Source organism: Aptenodytes forsteri, unplaced genomic scaffold (genome assembly GCF_000699145.1).
Source record: "Aptenodytes forsteri isolate BGI_AS27 unplaced genomic scaffold, ASM69914v1 Scaffold193, whole genome shotgun sequence".
Taxonomy (NCBI): domain Eukaryota; kingdom Metazoa; phylum Chordata; class Aves; order Sphenisciformes; family Spheniscidae; genus Aptenodytes; species Aptenodytes forsteri.
The window spans coordinates 17736503-17758418 of record NW_008795405.1 but is presented as its reverse complement, the minus strand read 5'-3'; the positions used below and the strand labels follow the sequence as shown (position 1 = coordinate 17758418).

The following is a 21916-nucleotide window of genomic DNA, read 5'->3' as shown; positions in this document are numbered from 1 at the left end:
AATTTGCATTCATGCATTTGCCATTAAAATATTTGTCAGATATTGGTCTCTTTATAAGGCAAATGGTAAATTTTCTAGAAAGTTGCAGGAATACTATCTTATGCAAAATAGCATATTAATAGGATATACATTTCTGTAAAGGTTTGCCAGAAAGAAGCTAATACTGCTTTATTCTCACTGTAAACGTGACCCAAACCATTTCATTTTAGCTTTACGAGCTTCTAACTAAAAGCTTTCTTACTGGATCACATTTCTAAATGTTGTCCTTTGTGTCTTTACCTGGCTCATATGCAGGAAGAAAACGGTTGTCTGTTTTCTTCCCTCTCCTTCAGTTTTACTGTTAAGGCCTATTATTCCAGTAATTCTCACCAGAATACCATTCTTCGTTCAAAAGAAAAGTATGTTTTATATTTCTAAAACAAAACACTCATCTAAAGTAGAAGAACATTGTTGTTTAGAAAGTTTTCTGTAGATCACATCAACCCTTGTTGAAAGGTATAAGGAAAATATCGATGCTTCTGTATATGTTGCAGTCAGTCATTCTGGTACAGAAATAAAGAATGGATGCTGCTATGGACAAATTATTGCATCTGAGAATAATTTAAATAAACAAATCCAATAACAAGAAAGTCACTTGCAGAGAAGTTTATCAGGGATTTCCTAGTTCAGTGCATCAACTTTTAGACTATTCATTAGGCAAGAGTTAAGATAGCAGGTCTAAATACTGTAGGAAGAAGAGCCTGTGCATGGTTTTTCTCCTGATTGTAAAAATTTTCACAAGCATTACTTTGTTACATACATTGCCTTTAGGTATTTACAGATAAGACACTAAAAAGGTGGTGAATTTGAAGCCTGATTTTTTACGTTAGATCTCATTTACTTAATTCCATATTAATTTTATTTAATCTAATGTTTATTGCTATATAATATCAATTATTTAATAATGAGACAGCATAGTTGTAATTTTTGTGACCATAGTGAAGAGGTGCACTACTCTTCACATTAAAAAAATCATGCATTTTTATGTTTTGTTTTGTTTTTAACTGGAGCGTATGCAGCGTTTCCTCAGACTACATGCACAGTTACCTTGTTTTAGGGGGATCTGGTATGCAACATACCTTGGGAATCTTTTAATACTAGCAGGCTCAGCAAGTAGTCCATGCAGCTTTCCTCCATGATAAGAATAGCTGTGGGAAGGCTGAAGAGTATAAAGAGGAAAAAGAAAAAACTATCTGCACTTCAAAGATTCCCTTCAGATGAAGCAGATAGAAAATCCACATAGGTTATTGCAGAAGTTGTAGGTGAAATTAAAAGTTGCCATCTCCAATATATGTATTTGCCTGAAGTATTCTTTACGTTTACATACTCCAGGGCGGACGCAGCTGAAAAGATATATATTGCTTTCTCTTTCGTCTGAAAGTGTTGGGGCTTTAAACTTGGGGTCTGTTAATACTGAGATCACATTTACAGTCCAAAGTGTTATGTGTCCAGCATGTAGCAATCTTGATTATATTCTGGTCAGGATGTGGGAAAGATGCTATTAGAAACAAAACAATCAATTCACTTAGTCCCACAAACACGCTTTATGGCATCTGCCTCCTACTCATTTTAAGAGAGGTTTTATAGTGACACACTGGTGAAGATTAGTACACAACTGCAGGCAGATGCCCATGACTGATTCAATTGTTTGCACTGACACTCACAATTGCTGTAATTGCAACTGAAGTGATACAAGCCATTGCAAAAACCAGACAAAGTGAAACCAAGATTGTTCCTCGGAGATTTTTATTAGCCGAAACCCAGAAATGCACAATCCACTGTTTTTTCTTGGTATGAATTCACCACAGCATTTCTGTTTGCTATGCCTGCAATGCCATCCTCACTGATTTAACATAAGAAGATTCAAAAGGTCTCTTTAAAAACAGAACTTGTACAGTAAAGGCAATACATTCCAGCCTCGCTTGTTTATAAAAATTGCTTTTCAAAAAAAGTGATTAAAAGATAAAGCAGTAAATATTTTTTAGAAAATCAGCAAGAACTTAATGTGATCCTAAATAAAGACTATTCCTAAGCTCTAGCTTTCCTGTATGCTCCAAGTGCAGCTACCATTGTTCCTTTCCTCTTTTCCTTCCATAACCACTTAACACCATTAATGTTCAAAGCCGGTATTTCTGAAGAGTGACCATCTTCTACAGCCTCTGGAGAAAGAGAAAATGGATGTTTAGAACTAGGCAGTATCCAAAACCTTCCCGAGAAGAGATTACCTCGTAGCCTGTCAAGCAAGTTCTCGTGCGGTATTGAAGACTTCCTTCAGGCTGCCTACACTACTGGTGGCTCAGTCCAAAGGAATTAAGAGATGATCCATGTAGGAGTTGAGGATTTAACACATTCACTCCCCACTTACAAAAGAAAAGTGACTTTTGCAGACATTTTTCACTGAAAATGAAAATCCCTTTGCAATGTAACCCATATTCTGAAGGTATTTTTAGCATCTTCATCCTGGACACTGGAAAACTTCCATTTAAATGCTCGAGACTGATTTTATCTAATCCTTCTATATCAGCTAAAACCAAAGAAAACGCCAAAACTTTACAGGAAAGCAAAAAATGCCTGATTCTGTCCTATGGTCATTTAGACCAGTACATAGTGATGAAAAAAATGCTATTGTTCCAGTTGCAGTTCTCCACTTATATACACATGAATTCACTCACATTGATCAAATGGGACACACAAGTGGCAAGGTAGCCATGGATGCAGCAAAACCTTTAACTAAATTTTGTGTTAATGTTATTAAATAAAGGAGATCATCTCCTCCCAATATTTAGATTGGTATTAGACTTGCCAATATATTGGAGAAGAGATATCTAAATCAACAACGTATTGCCTCAGAAAGGAGTTCTGAGAAACAAAAGGCAAGTCTTTTCAATGTCTCCAGTTACAGCACAGCATTGGAGAAGGTCAAACGCCCAGGCAAGTTTCCTATAGAGAGACTCGTCCGATCTGATGTTTTGAACACGAGGCTCACACCCGCCTCACGTGCACACAGCTAGGGAAACACACCTTGTATGTTAGCAGCACAAAAGAGATCCATGCTGGGAGTCCGTGTCAGAGACAACCAGGCAGCTACATCCAAGGTCTGAGTAGGAGAGAGGCCATGGCACTGCCCTGTCCTGCGCCTGGAGGGGGAGCAAGCCCTCGGGAGAGCTCTCTGCTGAAAGGGAGCTTTCTGCAGTCTATGTGTGTAGTACAACTAACTCCTGTCTATTAAGAATCTGCCCCACGTTTCCCGTGGTGGTTGACTGTGTTACACTAGAAGAGGGGCTGGTGTAAGGTGCTCCATTAAAAGCTAGAGGGGGAGCACATGTGGAAATGCTGTAGGTACCACAGTAGCACCTCCTGAGTGGGAGGCTGTGCAGCCGAACGGCTGTGATCGCCTCGCAGCTCTACTGCAGAAGAGCTCTACTGCTCTACTGCCCACCACCCTGTGCTGTGGGCACGGCACCCTGAAAACCAGGCCTGGCAAGGTGCCCGATAAAAGGCATTTCCTCTCTAATGCAGACAAGACAGAGGAGCAACAGTTTATTGCAACGGGCCAACGGAACAGGGCATTACTACCCTCAGTGGTTTCGTTTTGGTAGCATTTAGATTCCCAACCAAGTTTAGAACCACACTGTGGAATGCACCGTGCTGTGGGCACGGCACCCTGAAAACCAGGCCTGGCAAGGTGCCCGATAAAAGGCATTTCCTCTCTAATGCAGACAAGACAGAGGAGCAACAGTTTATTGCAACGGGCCAACGGAACAGGGCATTACTACCCTCAGTGGTTTCGTTTTGGTAGCATTTAGATTCCCAACCAAGTTTAGAACCACACTGTGGAATGCACCGTAAAAAAGCAGGAGCAACAGTTTATTGCAACGGGCCAACAGAACAGGGCATTACTACCCTCAGTGGTTTGGTTTTGGTAGCATTTAGATTCCCAACCAAATTCAGAACCACACTGTGGAATGCACCATAAAAAAGCACTTCCAGGCTCAGGCAGAAAGAGGAATAAACATTAGCCCCACTCTACAAAGGATTAAAGTACTCAGAGTCGTATCAGAAACTAAGGCAGGGACAGCAGCTGAACCCAGATGCCCTGCAGTGAACTAGGGCTTAAATACAAAATCCCCCTTCATTCATGTATATGCTGATCTGTACATTTCAGAAATCTAGCACTTGAAAACGAGATCTTACCTTCTTTACTGCTTTTGTCTAAAGAAGTCAAGAACCTCCTTATGCCCTGTAGCCTCTGCCTGTAAGTAGAAACATGAATAAATCCTGCCATCCTGTGCACCAGGACATGCAAATACTTCTCCCAAACTAGTATTGCATCCTGTGCACCAGGACATGCAAATACTTACTTTTCCCAAACTAATATTATCCGACAGCGTGCGTTATTACTCGCACAGCTAGCACGCCATACGCAGTACAGCCGTATGCACACTTACTACTTGTAGGGGATTCCTGCCATCATAACCAGTTTGCTCCAGGTCAGCCCCAGCTAGGTACCAGGCGTACAGCCCATCCATATCGCCTTTAGCTGCAAGGCTGGAAAAAGAATAATTAATATTGGTTCTAAATCTTTCAGTCCATTTCAGTGTGCTCCTGGGTCCTGTCGATTAGCTCAGCAGGCAAACGCTGAACCAGAACAGGCTTAACATGGCTGCCAGGGTAGAGAGGTAAGTAAAGGAACACTATTACAACAGCTTTGAATAGCTGAGCAAGCAACACAGCTTGATGAATCAGTTCCTTAAATTAATAGGGCTGTGTATAAGTACTTACAACAGGCTAGTTTCACATAGTGGGTGTGACTATGACCAAAGGGGAAAAAAAGTCATGCAGTTTCATATTTCACAACACAATATTTATCTCATGAAATGAGTTGGGGGGAGGGCAATGGCTAAATCAAGATGCAGCTAAGTAAGTGAGAGCACAAGCAGATGTGCTAGCAATCAGCGTGCCTTATTTAAAACCATTAAGAAACCCCCTTCACAAGTTTGCGTAACTGTGTTTGCTATCAGAAGTTATGACAGCATATTTATGTGATATCATTTGGACAGTACCACAGCTACATTTTTTTGAGTTTTATAAGACAATTTGTAAGATTTAAATGGGCAGCAAGCAAAAAAAAAGCTTTTTAAAGATGACCTCTATCTGCCATGTATAACAAGCAATAGAAAGGATCAAAATGAATCATATACAAGTAAGTAAGTTAAAGTTTTCAGAGGAATGTATACCAGATTGTTTCTTCGCACATCTGCTGGTAGTCTCATCCATAATTCTTAAGGTTCATTTTAAACTTTTATTTTGGTAAAAGAAGGGCTAACAGCCTGTACCTATGCAAAAGCATGACCATCTGTACCAAGCCTGTGGACAGGCTGAACTGACAGCGAGGCTGGGAGGACTACCTTCAGTTTTCTCAAGATACCCACATGTGTCAGGCTTCAGACCTCAGCTGGCTGTGTGCTTGCAGATTGTTTCAGCAGAACCACACCAATAATCATCAAGTGAGGTTGAAGCTCATTAAGAGAGGAGAACCCTCCTCAGACTTATTAAGTTCAGAGTTTGATGCCTTAAACAGTGCTCGCTGTTGGGGAACGGCATACTGCTGGCAGCAGGGATGGAGGACGGTGATGGGCTCCTGGGTATGACAACCAAGCCAGGCAGACCTGGTGGAGAGTGGAGAAGGCTAGAAGATGCAAGGGGCAGACAGTCAGGTAAGCTTATGGAAGAAACCCTGAAAGCAAGGCTGGAACGTTCACTTCCCTGCTAGGCTGAAATCACTTTGTTGTCGATTAAATCTCTTTAAGTACCTGAAAAAATGTTTTCGGGGGAGTGGAAGCCTCTAATTGCAGCAGTCTGAGGAGAAAGTCAGAGAGAGGCTTTTGCTTGCAGCAGTCCCAGAGGTTGGGCAAGAAAAGGGAAAGCAAACGGTCTCTGTCTGTATTCCGCCAGGCAACCCTACCAACCCTGAGGCAGGGCAGAAGACCTACAGCTGGGGCCTTTGGGGGACAGGGAAGTGGCAGTGGGGTGCTATGAGGTTTAACAGTCTGACATCATGAAGAAAAGGATCAATAAATCATTAATGAAAACTGCCGTCACAAAAAAAGGCCCCTCAGAAGCAATAAGGAAACAGAGGAAGGCAAAGGAGGTCTAACAGGAAGCTCAGTGGGAAGTCCTTAAGGAAACTGCAGGAAAAAGTAAGTATTAATAAAGAAAATGTGTAAGCATTAGTAAAGCAGAGAAGAAATTGTTTAGCAGCCACTTCTGGAACACAAGAATTATCTTTATTTACAAAGACAAGTCTCTTGCCGTTGACACTGGAAGGTCCCAGAATTAAGGAACAAACAACAAAAAGCTACCTAGCAAGTGAGAGTTACAAGCGTCTCCAACACTGGACAGGAAAGCACTGTATTTGCCAAACAGAATCTCATCGTTCAGCCACGTGCAGAGTGGAAACCACTTTGGGCAAAGACCAGCACATTTAGAAACACTACCAACCTACATACCCAGGGCAATTCAGCTAGCATCACCGTAAGCAACAAACAAGGACTACTGCACTTACTTGAAAATTAACTGCCTAGTAGTGCCTGTTCAGAAAGAGCAATTTAACCCACGCTGCCAGAGGTCAACACTGTGAAGTGGTCTCCTTCCGTGACAGAGCAATCCAAATACACGGAAGTATCTTCAATTTTGCAGCAGCCATTTCCTGATCAAGTGAAACATGTATTCTATGGGGACTGTGACCCAGAGAACAAAAAGTGATGTAGCGTGCAAGAAAATTTAGATACCGCTCTAAATAGAAGATACCTACTATTCACTAAATTGATTATAATCAAGAACACCACAAAACATTTTCCCCAATTCCAGATCTCTGTAGTCAAGCCAAAGACATCTGTATTTCCTCTACACACTGTAAGTGTACTTCATATAGTCAAATATATACACAGGACGTCTCAACATACACTGTAGGGACCTTTGCTCTGTATTTTTCTCCAAGACATTTAAGCCAGCAATTCTAACTTACGAGTGCATCCTCTAAGCAGCAAGTGCACCATTTTTATATCATGAAATGGAATAAAAACTTCAATATACACTTATCGGGATGTTTAAAACCTGCTTTGTTGACAAAGAACTACTTACCACATTTTACTAAACTCTGACTGATACCTTTTACAGCAGATAATCCCAGGTATGCTGCCTATCAATACTCTTGCATTTAGAAAAAATGATTTCACAGTTTCAGCACGGCTAATGTAGCCATCATGATGACAGAGCTAAGATAACAAGGATAGTGATAATGCAATTACACACTCTGATTTTGTGCCTCCTGTCACACTAGCATCAAGCAAACTCAGTTACAGGAGCTGCTGTTTTTAAGGGGTGCTCTGTTACTGTCAAGGTACCAGGAGCAAAGCTGCTCAGGTCTCAGAGGGTTTAGAAGGACAAGGGCCAATGCAGTTCTAGATCTGGGAAGTAATGAGTACAGTGAAATGACACCTTGGGGTTCCCTCCTGCCTCCTCAGGTACTAGGATTTCATCTTTCCCAGGGACACAAAGCTCTGCTTTTTCAGCGATTCTCCTTTTTCAGTGTCTATATAAAGCAATCAGGAAGTACTTTCTCTTTTTTAGGTGTATCATCACCCTAGCAGAAGAGAATTTTTTTCTTCCCTTTTTTTTTAAATGAAAATCCTCAAAAAACAAGTTAAAAGTCCAGCACAAGGCATGGTTTGTTATATCCTGAACACATTTGGGACTGCTGCTCTTAGCTAGTATCTCCACATCTCTCAGTTGAGACAGACTTTTTTGAAAGACAGCAGGCATTAGAAGCTTGGTCTTAATTCCTGCAGAGGCATATTTATCCTTCTCCCCCAGCCTTACCCCCAATGTTTATGTTAAATTGAAGAGGCATCTTATTCCAAAAGTTGCTGATTTTGAAAGGCTGCATCCTTGTATATCATATCATTTTATGAAATCTAAGAATATGGAAGAGAAAGATGGTTTGGCTTTACGCCCCTCTTTAATTTTGTGAAGTACAGACTTTGTACAGAGTATCTCAATTATATACAGGCTTTTTTCCTTTAAAAAACAAACACAAAACAACTGTTTAGCTACTCCAGAACTTGACAAGCCTTCAGAATAAGTCTGAGTGTCCCAATTTATCTCGTTGTGGTTTGGTTTTGCAGACAGATGACAATACTACTGCAATATGAGAAGAGATTCTGATATTTTTAACAGATAGTACTAACGTTGAGACCTCTTTCTCATTTCAAAACAAAGCCAAGATCCAGATACCAACATCAACAAAGTGATTCTAAAAATCAGACTAACACCTCTCACTTAAAAAAAAGAAACCAGCAAATGAAACCATGAAAGATTTAATAACTAGATCATCTTGGCTGCACCTATGTGCATCTCCACTTCCTACACAAGAGTTCCCGCTGACACTGTCCAACTCTCAGTTCTTGTTGGTACTCCTTTCCCTCTCAAACATCACCAATGCCAAAGGAGCACATTCATTTTTATTTGATCTCCAAAATCTTCCAACTGAACTATTCTATTCTATTCTATTCTAAAATCATGAGTCTAAACAGAAGGAAGCTGAGGAGACAGTATTAGAACACAAAAATCACTGTTCACTTTTATGAAAGCAATTTGTTTGAGGATAGGTAAGCAGCAAGGGGGGAAACATGATTATAGCTTCTAATTCAGAGAGAACTGTATGGGAGAAAAAAGTTAAGTTAGCTAAGTGCAGGAACCCAGAGCTTATCAGAAAGCAAGCAGCTTTGCCCTTCTAAACCCCAAGAAGTTGACATACTGCCTTGGTGACAAATTCAGACTGGTACAAATTGCAGCTTAAGGCACATTACAAGATAGAAGAGATTAGGAAAATAGTTCAAATTAGACAGAGGGAAGATGTTATAAACAGCTTGTTCTATAAGCAGCTTGACCATGTGAACACATTGACTGCCATGAAGGTGCCAGTGCCTGCAAAGAGAAGGCTTAAAAGGAGGAGGTAAGAGATAGGACAGAGCAGTGGGCCCAAGCATGCTGGAAAAATGAGTGTATCAGTCAGGTCATCTGAGGATACTCTAGAAGAAGTATCTGAGACATTTTGGCAGGGGAACAAACACCAGTACCTCAGATCTAATAACTTTTAGGCATCTGGATAATGCTCTGTGGAAAAAGTCCACTGTGGTGGAAAAGACTATGCTGTGCCCTCTAAAACAGCAAGAAGAAAGCAAGCCCTTCAGCTCTGCAGGAGCAGTGTATGGAAGAGCCACCATTCAGACACTTCAGGGCTGTCTCGAAGCACTGTACCAGCAGTGCTCCTGGTACATGCCGTGCAGTGATGTCTGTCAGTGGGCATGCCTCTGGCCACGGCCGCTACTCCAAGCTGCTGGCTGGGAGAAAGCCACGGCCCTGGCTCCTGACCTGCACCGAGGTGGGAGAGCCTTTTTCCCCTCTCACCCCGAGTATGCCACTCCACGCCGAGTCCTCATTCAGCCTCTGCACACACGTGCAGTCCCATCCTCTGTTTGGAAGATTTACATTGTTTTTATACTAAACTTATTACCATCAATGCAAGTTCAAAATATCTTAAATGTTTATTATCAAAATACCAGCTTTGAACAACAGGAGATCGTGCAATACAGATGCAGGTGTACGAGCCTCCTTAAAATGCTGTAACAAACTGCATCAGAACCACTTTTTGTTTAAAGGACCCTTGTTCCCTTCTTTTTTTTTTTTGGACATACTAGTCCCAGGTCAGCTAGCCAAACTGGTTCTGCACGTGGCACCAGGGCTAGGTAAGGGGCCAATTTATTTGCAGAGGAATGCCATTCCCTAAGCCACTCCTCTCGCCTTCTTGGCAGATGGAAACTACGCAAACCAAGGGTTTAGTTCTGTCCTATCACTTGCAGTGCCCCGGGAAGCGCATATTTTAACTTCATGGTAAAAGTCTTATTACCCAGCCCCCTCTGTGAGTGTTACGACAACGGAAACACTCCAGCTAGTATTTCTTGATGCCAGAATTACTCACTTAAAGGACAGAGCCCAGTCTCTGTACAGAACACACATAAGCTTTACCTTGACCTTATAGTTTTGTAGACAATATACAGCACTGGCTGGTTCCTACAGGTCTCATGGCGGTCCTGATATAAAGGCCCACACTCAGGGTTTTTTTGTTTGGTTTTGAGAAGAAGAAGAGGAAGAAATGAAGTAAAAACTATAAGTAATTTTAAACCCATGAAGGTTTTGAGAAGAAGAGAAGAAGAAATGAAGTAAAAACTATAAGTAATTTTAGGAAACCCATGAAACCTTCTTAGAATTTTCAGAGTAATTTGTAATTCAACACCAGTACTGGAAAAAAATAAAATCAAGCATCTATTTCTTTTCATAATATATATCCATACTATTAAACCACCTTATATATTAAAAGCAACTGTATGGAAAACCAGCTTTAACAGAGGATTATGTCCTCTTAAAATTAAATATAGAGATGGTGAGCAGTTGTTCAAAAATTTTGGGGTTAAACCTATTTGTCTATTTGATTTAGTTATTTTTAAAAATGACGTTATATGCTAGTTAGAGTAGAAACCATTTCCATATAAGTGAAAAGTGGATTTTAAGAAAATAAAAATTATGTACTATGTGCAGCTTTATTCTCAAATAGAGATGCTATTAAATCACACCTTGTACAGCTTCCTCCTCACCCTTCCTCAGTGAAAGTGCTTGGAAAAAACAGGGCATATTTGCTTCCAGCTCACTTATCCCCACAATACTCCCTGCTTCGGAGTTCTCTTGAGTTACTGGTGCTCCGACCCAGAGTTGATTATTAATTTTATAACTTCACTTGTTTCCTTATTATTAGTCTAGCACAGAAATAGCCACGTCATGTGCCAGGGACCCAACTGTTTCTTGGAAGTTGTCTACACACGGTTCTCCATTCTGAGAGTCTCTTCTGAAAAACCATCCCCCTCCATCCCAATGTTAGGGCCACCTCACCTTATATCACATTTACCTGCTGAGTATCATTGCAATGTTCTCCAAGTCATGGCTTGAAAGGTGCGCTCCCGTTTCTCGTAACAAATTAATCACTTGTATGTGCCTTTAGGAAAGGAATAGAAAAAACAGAGAAAGTGTCTTGACTGGTAGGTTTTTTTCCCCCTAAATCCAGCATTACTCAAATACACAGTCAGTCAGTGAAAGTTCTTATATTATATTCACCACCATCACAGAACCAAAGAATCTTCTCCAAGGTGACAGATGTAGTAAACAGATCTGCCCTCCCTATCAAAAAATCATTCACACATGGAAGTGTTAAGTTCAGCTCTGAAAATGAAAGAGATGCATCCCTTTCTCTTCAAAGAATTTTTATTTTCTTTACCTTTGTGCTAGCTTAATTTAACACTTGAAATATTAGTGATTGAAATACACGCAAACATTGAGGACATTTATTACATAGCGTCATTCCTGTATTTTACAGAACACAATGCCCATATATACCAGTCTTAAATAAAACATATGTCTTGCAGATAAGCAATGAATCTTTAGGTTAATGTAGAAGCTAATCAGGTTTTTAGGGCTTCAAAATTGTGGTAAGTGTTCTTACGAACCCCCCACAAAAGCACACCTTTTCCTAACCCCCTCTTCCCAATACCTTTATTATTTATTTCCACCTGGAGTCTTTAGGAGGTCTTCCTTGTCCTTTCCTTTGTGGTAAAGGGACAAATAGATATTTAAGCACTACCAGCCAACTCCTATACCTTAGTCAGACGCTTGAGAAAGTCTATGGAAGAGGCCGGTCTCAAAATGTACTGCCGTGGGTAGAAATTAACATGACAGATGAAAAATGTGCAAAATACGTTCTTCACAAGTGACCTAGTGAAAAGTTTAGAACTAGGTTCCAAAAGGAGGTGACAACGTGATCCTCTGCTAAACAAATGATGTAGTTCACAAATCCAAACACAGTTTTTTTCCTCCAGAAAGAGCATGATGACACCAGTAGATCAGGAGTAGTTTCCTAGTTCCTCTTTTAAGTAAGTTGCTGTACCATTACACTTCAAAATAAAGAGTTAGGCATATAATTGTAATAGGAAATATATGGGCTTTCCCAACCCATTACCTAAAAACTCATCTGTATTAATTAAAAATAAAAAACAAGCTCACATACACATTCTGCTTAATCCCTTGCATTTTCTTGGAGTGCCTTTCCATTTTAGAACTGGACTAGACTGCTTATCTAATCCCTCTGCTTCTTTTTAGGAAACTCCATCTTGAATGAGAAGTTAATTTACAGTTATCCATATTAAGCCTATGTAAGCTTATATGTTTCATATAAGATCTTAATTTATAAACTAAACAAAGAACTGTACAGATGCTATAGGAATCATTTTGCTTTTCCAAACATAGGTTATTTAACATGCCAGACAGATTTATTTAAACTTTACTTTGTTTCAATTGACAGCCAAAAAAAAAATCTTTCTTTGTTTCATGGCAAAGCATTGCTGGAACAGCACATGCCGCAGGTTTGCTCAGTTATCTAAAATATTTTCTCAGGTGGGTCCCTTACAACATGGCTAGTCATCCACAAGCATCTCCTTGAGCCAGCAAATAATGGCACGGCTTCCTATTTTTCAGTCTGTGGTGTATGAAATTTTTAGTTCAGTCTTAAGCATAACAGTCATTAGCTGAATAGAAATTTGACCTAAAATAGATTAAAGTAGAACATGTTTGTTCACTCAAGATCACACTGGATACAGAATTGAACATGGGGAGTGTCTGCTTACTCTCCAATGACTGCCCTGGAGTATTCTTCATTTCCCACCCTATACTCGAAATCACAGCATGAAACTAGCGCTTTTTAAAATAAAAGTTGTGCTATGGGACAGCACTAAGATAAAAGGCAGCAAAGCATGTAATGTTGTGTGGCATCTTCCCTCAATGTGCTCCCCCTATGAAGTCCGTATCTCTGGATTCCAGCAAAGAGCCAGGCTTTTCTTTTCCCCTATTGTAACTATTTACTCCACACTGGTAGCAAGATTCCCTCCAGAAAGCACTTCATGTCCCACCTACACCACACAGCCATTACTACTCTGAGTGGGACTCTATAAATCTTTGATACAGACAGATCTGGGGACATTTACCCCACACATTTAATACAGCAAATTTAAATGAGGAAAAAAAGTGGTTTGAAATAAAATAAATCTTTAAGCATTGAAACTAACAGTCTTTACAATAAATGCTTACAATAAAACATTTCTAAATAGAAGTACAATGTCCCGATGACTGGGAATCATTCAAAATCACGTTTCTTGGTATGGTGGAAGAAGAGGACGTTGTATACCACTGCTTGTTAAGTGAAGGGTAAGGGAGCGGAAGAATAGGGGCAAATAGTAATGCGCAACTCAGAAGTGCTAAATTTAGTACTGTGACTATGAAGAGCAGATCCGTCCGAGAAAGCAAACGGACCACCTCTCACATTCCCATCACTCAACATGAAAACTATGCAGGAGGTAAGTCACACTACAGCTTGTTCCTACTTGGGCCCAAACGGTATCTACATTCTGCAGAAGCTGAAGCCCTATCCAGAGTACCACTTCTGCTGTCTTGTACCTACCACAAGAGCATTATTCATATTTCAAGGGGCTGGCTGAGAATTTTCTGATACTGTTATGTCTTAGGCACATGAGAGGTATTTGTCTTTAGAAGTTGTTCTTTAAGTGCTGCTCTCCTGCAGCTTTACAAAAGCCTCACAAGGGTCACAGTTTAGCTGATCTGAAGTTCAGCTGATGTCATGAGCCATGAACTTCTTGGGAACAGTTCAAATGCGATTCCCATTCTAAGGTGACAGCAGAAAGCCGAGAGCAGAGCAATTGCTGGACAATGAAAGTTCAAGGCGTAGAGGGAAGGCCGACGTCACCATGTTAGCCTGGGGTGCACAGCTGCTTGTCCAGTCTAGCCCCATCTGATAAGCAAAACCATGAGGAGCTATTGTCACCTGTGAACTGCTCCTGATTCTCCCCTTTCTTAGTGCGCTCTGTTACCAAACTGTGGCTCTTGGTCAGACATAGGCTATAGAAACAATGCTATTTTGCATACGTTACTTACTTAAGTTAGCCTTTTGATACTACCACTGTCATTCATCCGCTCTCTGAAGGAAAAACCAAACAGACAAAAAGTGTTTCTAGTGTGTCCTCCCTGGTAGATTCCATTATTGATAACACTGGAGATAAAAACCCCAGTGTATACTAATATTTTAATGGATCAATAGCAAAATAAATGACTCGGTGTGGTCTTCAACTTTCACTTGCTATGAGCGAAGTTTGAGTTCCAGATAAAGACATCTGAACTTTTACCAGTTTGTGAGGGCTCTGGATTCACAGCCATCAAGGTGCCGTACAGTACGTATCATCTTAGGCCTTGACTTGGCAGACACTTATTAAAAGTGAATCGACTTCAAAAGGGATGAATCACCCATGTGAAATTAACACGCATGTAAGAGTTTGCAGGATTGGGGCCTTAGGGTGCACACCTTCCACCAACTCTCTTTAAAGAAATGCAGGTGTAATGTATATCCAAACTTGACTGGCTTCATTCTTTTTAATGCTTGCTCCCCTAGCAACTGGAATGGTTATGGCAGGATCAGCTTAGTTTCACTTGTTCGGTTTTCTGCATGGTATCAGTGGGAATTTTACGCTCAAATACTGTAAGGACAGGCTTCAGTGCACTTCTGGAGTCAGTGGTGGTTAGATTTTCACTCTGCCTTAGATTTCCTGAAGTAATGTAAATGTTAACCTTGCAAAATAGCAAGTATTTAAATTCATATTTACGTGGGAGGTAATTTTACTGCCTCTAATCTGATGTTCTCACAGCACTGTATGAGCAACTCCCCATTTTCAACCTTTTACCACTGCTCTACAAGTAAATGGAAGTGCTTTTACTACAGAAAATATACACAATTTTTATTCAAGACATTTTCCTGCTTAGAGAGTTTCAGTTATTAAAAAAATATTATTCTATTGTTTTGAAAATGAATTATCCCTTGAGGGTACTCTAAGAAATTAAAAGAATGCTAGTATTTTTGATATGTCAAGCAACTGGCCTAAATTAACAGTGGTCTGTTTAGCTTCATGCATAAAGTGAATAAGACTACATGCAAATTGCAGAGTTACAAATGAAAAAGTGGAAATGCAGTAGTTTATTTCTTATTTAGAAAGGGACTCCACATTTTACCACCTAAAGAAACAAAGAAATAGAAAAAAGTTTAAGAGACTGTCATTGATATAGATCAAGTTGCTGGTCTACCAGCTGACAGTACTATGTTAAGAAGCTTTTAAGAAGAGACGTAACTCCTGATCATCTTTACAAATTATTAAATGGAAAAGAGAAATCAGTCATCACTATATAGGTTTGCATGCTAGGTTAAAAGGCAAGCCGCTGAGAAATGTGACATAAAAAACTGGAAGAAAGCTATTTTTAAGATGGAGTGGATACTGTACTGCAGTTAAATGCCAATTAAACAAGTATTAATTCTCAGAAAATGGGATTAAGCTGATGCAATATTCAGTAAAATTGAGAAAGTTACAATATTAAACAGTTTAAAGCATTGACTGCTCATGAAGATCAGTTTTTCCCCTTCCCTCTCTGCCACTCTGTACACTGCATCAGGATAATCTCTTCACTTTCAGCACACAACTGTTTAATAAATAGAATTTAAATATTTCTGTAGCAGAAATCTTTTCAGTGGGTATCTAATTACACACATATACAGCTGTCTGATCCTTACCATTCTCCTTTATATGCTTATCAGTGTGAAATGCAGAGTGAGTACACAGGAGATCATAAATACACATTTATGAGATTAGTTTTAAGTCAACTCTTCCTCTCATTCCAACAGTAGAAACAAAAAGAGAAACTGAAAATGGTTATGGTGCAGTTTCCTTTTACAATTCCCTATATCAAAATGGGTGTGCAGTTTTAAAGAGCTTAAGAGTCATAGTAGGAGTCTAATATAGGAGTGGCAATGCTAAGGAATCCAAACAACAAGCTCATGTGAAATTCCTCAGGCGGTAGATGGGTGCGGTAAAAAAAGTAGGTGCCTGATTTGCAGGAACATCTCTCATGGTATCTAATGCTTTAGCATTTTCTCACATTGGACCGGAGCCACCTCTATTCAACTGCGAGGTTATATGTTTGATTTGCTGTTGGGCTTGTTTTTGCTTTAAGACTTTAAGGGTTTGCAACTGAAGGGCTTATATATTCATGAGATAAAGCAACAACTACAGAGCCATAGGGGACCACGCAGTAGGTACGGCAATAGCACAGTGTGGCCACACAGGACTTCCAGTCTCAAGTTAATAGAGCCTGTTGAGTTTTCTATATCCGGTCTTTGGGACAGAATAAGCCTTCAAGTTATTCCTGCAGCCAATGCAAAACCAGGACTGTCAGACCTCCCAGGGAGCTAACTCAAGCCTGACAGACCAGGTGAACCTGTCAACATTAGAAAGCTGTAGGAATATTTGGGGACAGACATCCATGAAGACCATGAAAATTCTATCACTCCAAGCTCCTTTACAGAAAAAAGCTTCTCTCCTGCGATCATACAGACTGAATATGAGATAAGGAGCTGAAAGCGGATCAAAGAAACAAGAAGAGATTAGGGCATGCAGCTTCTAACACGTTAGAAGACCAATGGCTCTATGAATCCCCAGGCTATATAAACTAAGCGTTTTAAAATTAAATGTTGATATCTGATAACTTTTATATTCTGTGCTATGGCCATTCCTTAGGACTATACAACATGGAAAAGACCAGTAAATCACATGTCCATGACTACCGTTCAAGAACTGCTGACATCCAGAACAACAGGAAGAGGAAATCCACAAAGCAGGCAGAGCCATGCAGCCATCCCACGTAATTATGAGTGGGCGGAAGGGAAAAATCAAAAAACCAGTCACCCAGCAAGAGAGTCAGGAAAGCACTGGTGGAAGGGAAAGATTAAAACATGTCAACATACTGGTATATTTTGTGCTAATTGAAACAGCCTGGTCTTGATGAGAAAGGGGAGGGCAGAAAGAAAACAGACAGCCCTTGGTCCTGTACTCTCACTTCTGACAGTGATCAGTTTGGCTCTGTTTTATCAGGAAGCCTCATAACAAAGAGTGGAGTCCTGAAGTTACGGACAAAGACTTGGCGGGAGGCAGCAATAAGTTACCTTATGCTAAAATTTTGCATGCATACCAAGTTGTTTGCTTTCATTTCATATTATTTTTAAAAAATCTTTTAATTTAGGCTAGTCACATCCTTTGAAATGAAGCTGGTTTGTGTTATTTTAACTGCTGTCATTTACACATGACTGCTGAGACAAAACAAGACCAAAACACAGGGATGGACTTTAAATCCAAAATGATAGAAGTTTTATAAACTTTACATAGAGTGGTGTATAAATTATTTTGTTACCTGAACTTGATCGCATCCATCAGAGGGGTAGATCCGTATCTGTCTCTAGCATAAACAGTTGCGCCACAGGTCAACAAATACTCAACTAATGGTAAATGCCCTTCAGAGGCTGCAATATGAAGTGGAGTTCGGCCATCATAGTCCCCACAGCTCAAGTTTCCACCCTACAAAAGCACAGATCCTTCATACTAAAAAGATAATGGCTGCACATTAAGTTGTTGGTACAACAGTAGATGCATACACCACATTTTAATTCTGCCACCAAAATGTTAAGCTTGTCAAACTTACTTAAAGTTTATCTTGTGGTGTTGGTTTAGCACCAATAAAGATATTTATTCCACCTTCCGCATGTTCCCCCCTCTACACGTATTTTCATTACAGCCCCTTCAGATATCTCTTTATTGCAGTACACCATACAGCAGCTTTGTGCCTATAGTCTGCTAATTTTACTTGTCTTAGTTTATTGTTATTTTCAAGATGTATTTATCCTTTCTCAAGGCCCATTACCAAAGTCTCAAGAGTAGGGTAAACCAAGGCAAAGAGAAAAAAAAGAGGCGTAGAAGATGATACAGGGAAATGCCTGTTTCTTTTTCCAAGTATAACCCAAGCAAGAGCTATAGGGAGAGCAAAAATCCTGAATTAGCACTGCACTGTGTTTTGCGTAAATATAATTTTCAAGTTCTTTTTTTTTAATCATGACAGATTTACATCCAAAAGCTGGATACTATGAATATGCATAAAGAAAGTTAAGCGAAAGAAAGCAGCACAAACCATTTTAAAGTGTTCCAAGTTAGCAGATAAGAACTTGCATTTTAATCTACCTGTATTTTCACAGTTCAAAAGAAAATGTAAACAGCTGAGAACCAGATAGGGGAAAGAACATGCCAGTTTTGAAAGGCAAAGACTGAGGAGCCTAGAAACCAATTGTATTAGTCAAAACACTGATTCTAAGACTTAGGTAGTTGCTTCCCAGTGAGCATAGCTTCCTCCCGTCATTTACAGCTCTATTTAAAAATGCATATTTTGTACAAACTGTTAATTTTAGATTACCATTTCTGCTATGGCTTTTAGTGCGTCTATGTCACCCAGTTTAGCTGCAGCACAAGCCAAAGGTGGAATTAATGCATCTCTTACGGCTTCTAACTCCTGAGAAACAAATAAAATTAAACATTTAATGTCAGTCTTGCCTCTAATATGATTGATGTCCAAGTCATAAAAACACTATAAAGCTTCCAAATTAGTCATTTGGTTATTTAAAAATGGTAGCATTTAGTTCTTGGAAGGAAAGACGTCTCATGGTTATTTTACATTTTGTTGGTCTCACATCCACGAAGATTTGTATTCCTCCCTGGCAACACTACAGTTACCTGATATCTATATATACCATTTAAGATGCACGCACTAATTACCATCTCTGTACTGCCATAGCTACACATCAGTACAGTAAGAGAAACAGCGCTGGCAGGAGTTGGAAAAGACCATACAGTCCAGCCTTCTCAAACTACTTCCAAACTTCCACTGACAAGCCCCATAGGCCCCCTAAATATCCTTCCATTTCTCACACTTACTATAGAAAAACCATACATTCAGTATTCGTTAGCTACTAAAAATCCCATTTTCCCTGAAACCAAGCCAAGAGAAAAGCAAATACTTGTATCTTACAACCAATACTATATTTTCTGATTTTCCAGTTGGGAGGGACTAATATTAAACACCACAAATTACACTTGTGTAGTGCTTCCTTAGTATCAGCCTTCTATGACTGCATGTACAATTAAGCTGTTTTATCCGTTATTATTTGGATTGCTCCAAACTGCCAATACATTTGACCAGAAAAATACAAAGCACATTTTCATATTGATACCCTGAATTACAGCAACCATCTGAGGCTTGTTATTGCAACCAGCCAGGCAAGAAAATAAACTCAAGATGGAGCTACAAAGAGGGGAAAAAACAGTTAATATGTTTTTAATTAAAAACATTTTAATGTTATGCTTGTCATTGTGGCCTTTCTCCCTAACCCAATTGGTTAGCTGGGACACTCAGTACTAAAAAAATAATACAAAAGCTCCAATGTTCCATTTTTCTTTCAGCTTTGCTGTTCATCTTTAAGCCAGGTTCATTTAACTGAGTTTACAGCTTTACATGAGTTCAATTTTAAATATTTAAGTATATACCTCCTTGCTGCTGATACTTAGAGATTTGGCAATCACTCGAATAAACTTGCTATCTCTCAGAGAGATCTTGGCTCCTGTGGGTACAACAGTCATTTCTCCTCTTAGATTCTCACTCAGCATCTGAAAAGCAAGCAATCAAATCCTTTGTTAGCAGAGGAAAAATATGGTAGTAGTCTAATAAAAAACCTTAGGATCAAGTTAGAAAATTGTTTGGAGGAATTATGGAAACTAATTGAATGCAGACAAAAGATTAAAGAAATAGTTACTGTCCCATGAAGACTGCAAGTTTAAAAAGACAAAGGGGGGGGGGGGGGGGAAGAAGGGACAGGCAAATAAAACTTTCTTCCAAAGCAAAGAAACCAAAATAAGCACATAACAAAACACCCCAGTTTTTAGAGTATGCAGACAAAAGTTCCCTGGTGGGGTAAGCTGCAGCCTACTTAAAAACACAAAGATAGTGAATAATTAGCAGAGTGAGGCTGAAGACCAGAACATTCTGAAATGCTGCCTTTTGCCAGCATTCCCAAACCTCAGTACTCCTACACAGACTGTGTATGTAGGCCTCAAAACAAAGCCCAGTGCTGCCTGTGGACAGTCATGTATTTCAATGAATTTTCAAACAGCTCCACTAGTCCTGATTTTGTTAAAATTTGGCCATAGAGCCAGCTTCGAATGCAGAGAGGGTCTACAGTACTAGTCATTCAATATTAAAGCAGGCGTGTAACAGTTTGCAGGATGGGTGCATCCAATACAACCGGGGGAAAAAAAAAAAAACAAACCAAAAAAAGGTTAGCCAACTCATGTGTAGAAAGTGCTTGAACATGGCAATAAAGAAAAGAAAATACTCCAAAAGACAGGTTCTGGGAAATCTGGAGAACAGAGAGAGAAGGCAGTCATTAAGAAAAAGCAACTGGTTTCCTCAATTCTGACAATTTTACATATTGGCACTCTTTCACAAAAGGCTGCTGATGCAGCTATAAAGCACGTAGTTATTTCAATTAGAATTTTAAAAAGCAGGATTGTGAAAGTTTGCAAGAAACAGATGTGATGTTGGAAGGAGGAATGCCCCAGGTTTACTTATGTCTAGGCATGCCCTTTATTAAAAAAAAAACCCTCCAAGCACTGACAACGCTGTAGCTGTCTGCTGGAAGAGTCCCATACACATGTAACTCAGAGGATACCGACTGCTTTGGCGCACTTTTAGAGTTTGACAGGTTGAGATCATTGCTTTGCACAGGTAACCTTAGCAATTGGCACCTGTGCTAAATGCACCCAGTGCAAAGCCCTACGTGCATTACTCAGTCCTACCAGCTCTGCAGCCATTTGCATGTGTCTGGGGGCACATTCCTTGCTTCTTCGTGTTGAAAGAGAATCCTAAAATAACCACGCCAGCTTCAGGAGAGCTTCCGTCTCTTGGGAGACTATTGTTTGGTGATATGTTTAGCTGAAGATATTGCCACAGACAACATATTTCCGGGCTTTCTTCTTCTCCTGGTCTCTACCACTCATTCCTGCCCAGGCAATGCAGCATGCTGCTCCTTTAGTTGTGCCAACACAATTGTTTGTGGGTCTGTACAATGAGTCAAATGAGGAAACTCATCCTGCTTAACTCAAAGAAATTGCAAAAGTTATTTTGTTTTTCAAACCATATAAAGGAGGTCCCAGCACCACAACACAAAAACTGTGTAGCACATTCTGAAGGGCAGCACAGGAAGATGCAGGAGTACCTTGTGCCAGTGGTACCTAAAACGTCCTGTCACCAAGTCCTCACCTGAGTAAGTCAGCTATCTCACCTCAGCAAACTGGATCTCAAATTAACTTTTAACTCACACACCTAGGCAGGAAGCCAGCTGGGAAAGTTTCTCCTGTCCCAGGTCAAATAATCCTCTGTGCAAGAAGATTAAAGTCTGCATTAAAAAAAGAGGCTAGTATACATACGTTCCAGGGTCAGCGAGTGTACCAAAGGGGCGTCAGTTAAGAGCCTGGGTTTCTAAAGTGTATATACACAAACACATGCCATACCACTACTCTTCACACAGCATTATGTCCCCCATCAAGCATGTTCTTGCGCAGAGTATGTTCTTGCAATCCTCACCGAAGAAACACATAGCTCCTCCTCCTCTCATTTTTCAGAGCCAGGACTTTAGCAAACAGCCAAAAGCTCAGAGTCTGAAACTGTTTCTAAGCACGGTAAGTGGTACTTCCAGCCACCCCACTTACGATCATAGGTATCCAAA

At 40.0% G+C, this 21916-nt stretch overlaps 1 protein-coding gene across 1 annotated transcript in view; it reads right to left on the bottom strand.

The window, feature by feature from the left end:
• Positions 1–2117: 2117 nt before the first annotated feature.
• The window catches only part of ASPG (asparaginase), a 53581-nt gene continuing 33782 nt past the window's right edge, over positions 2118–21916 (bottom strand). Inside the window, exons 12-18 of the mRNA XM_009280984.1 lie at positions 19680–19799; positions 18553–18648; positions 17503–17666; positions 11063–11149; positions 4488–4587; positions 4234–4292; positions 2118–2198 (exon numbers count right to left, since the gene is read on the bottom strand). Of these exons, the coding sequence (XP_009279259.1) occupies positions 4239–4292; positions 4488–4587; positions 11063–11149; positions 17503–17666; positions 18553–18648; positions 19680–19799 (621 nt within the window). The 3' untranslated portion in view covers positions 2118–2198; positions 4234–4238. The remainder of the gene's footprint in view (positions 2199–4233; positions 4293–4487; positions 4588–11062; positions 11150–17502; positions 17667–18552; positions 18649–19679; positions 19800–21916) is intronic.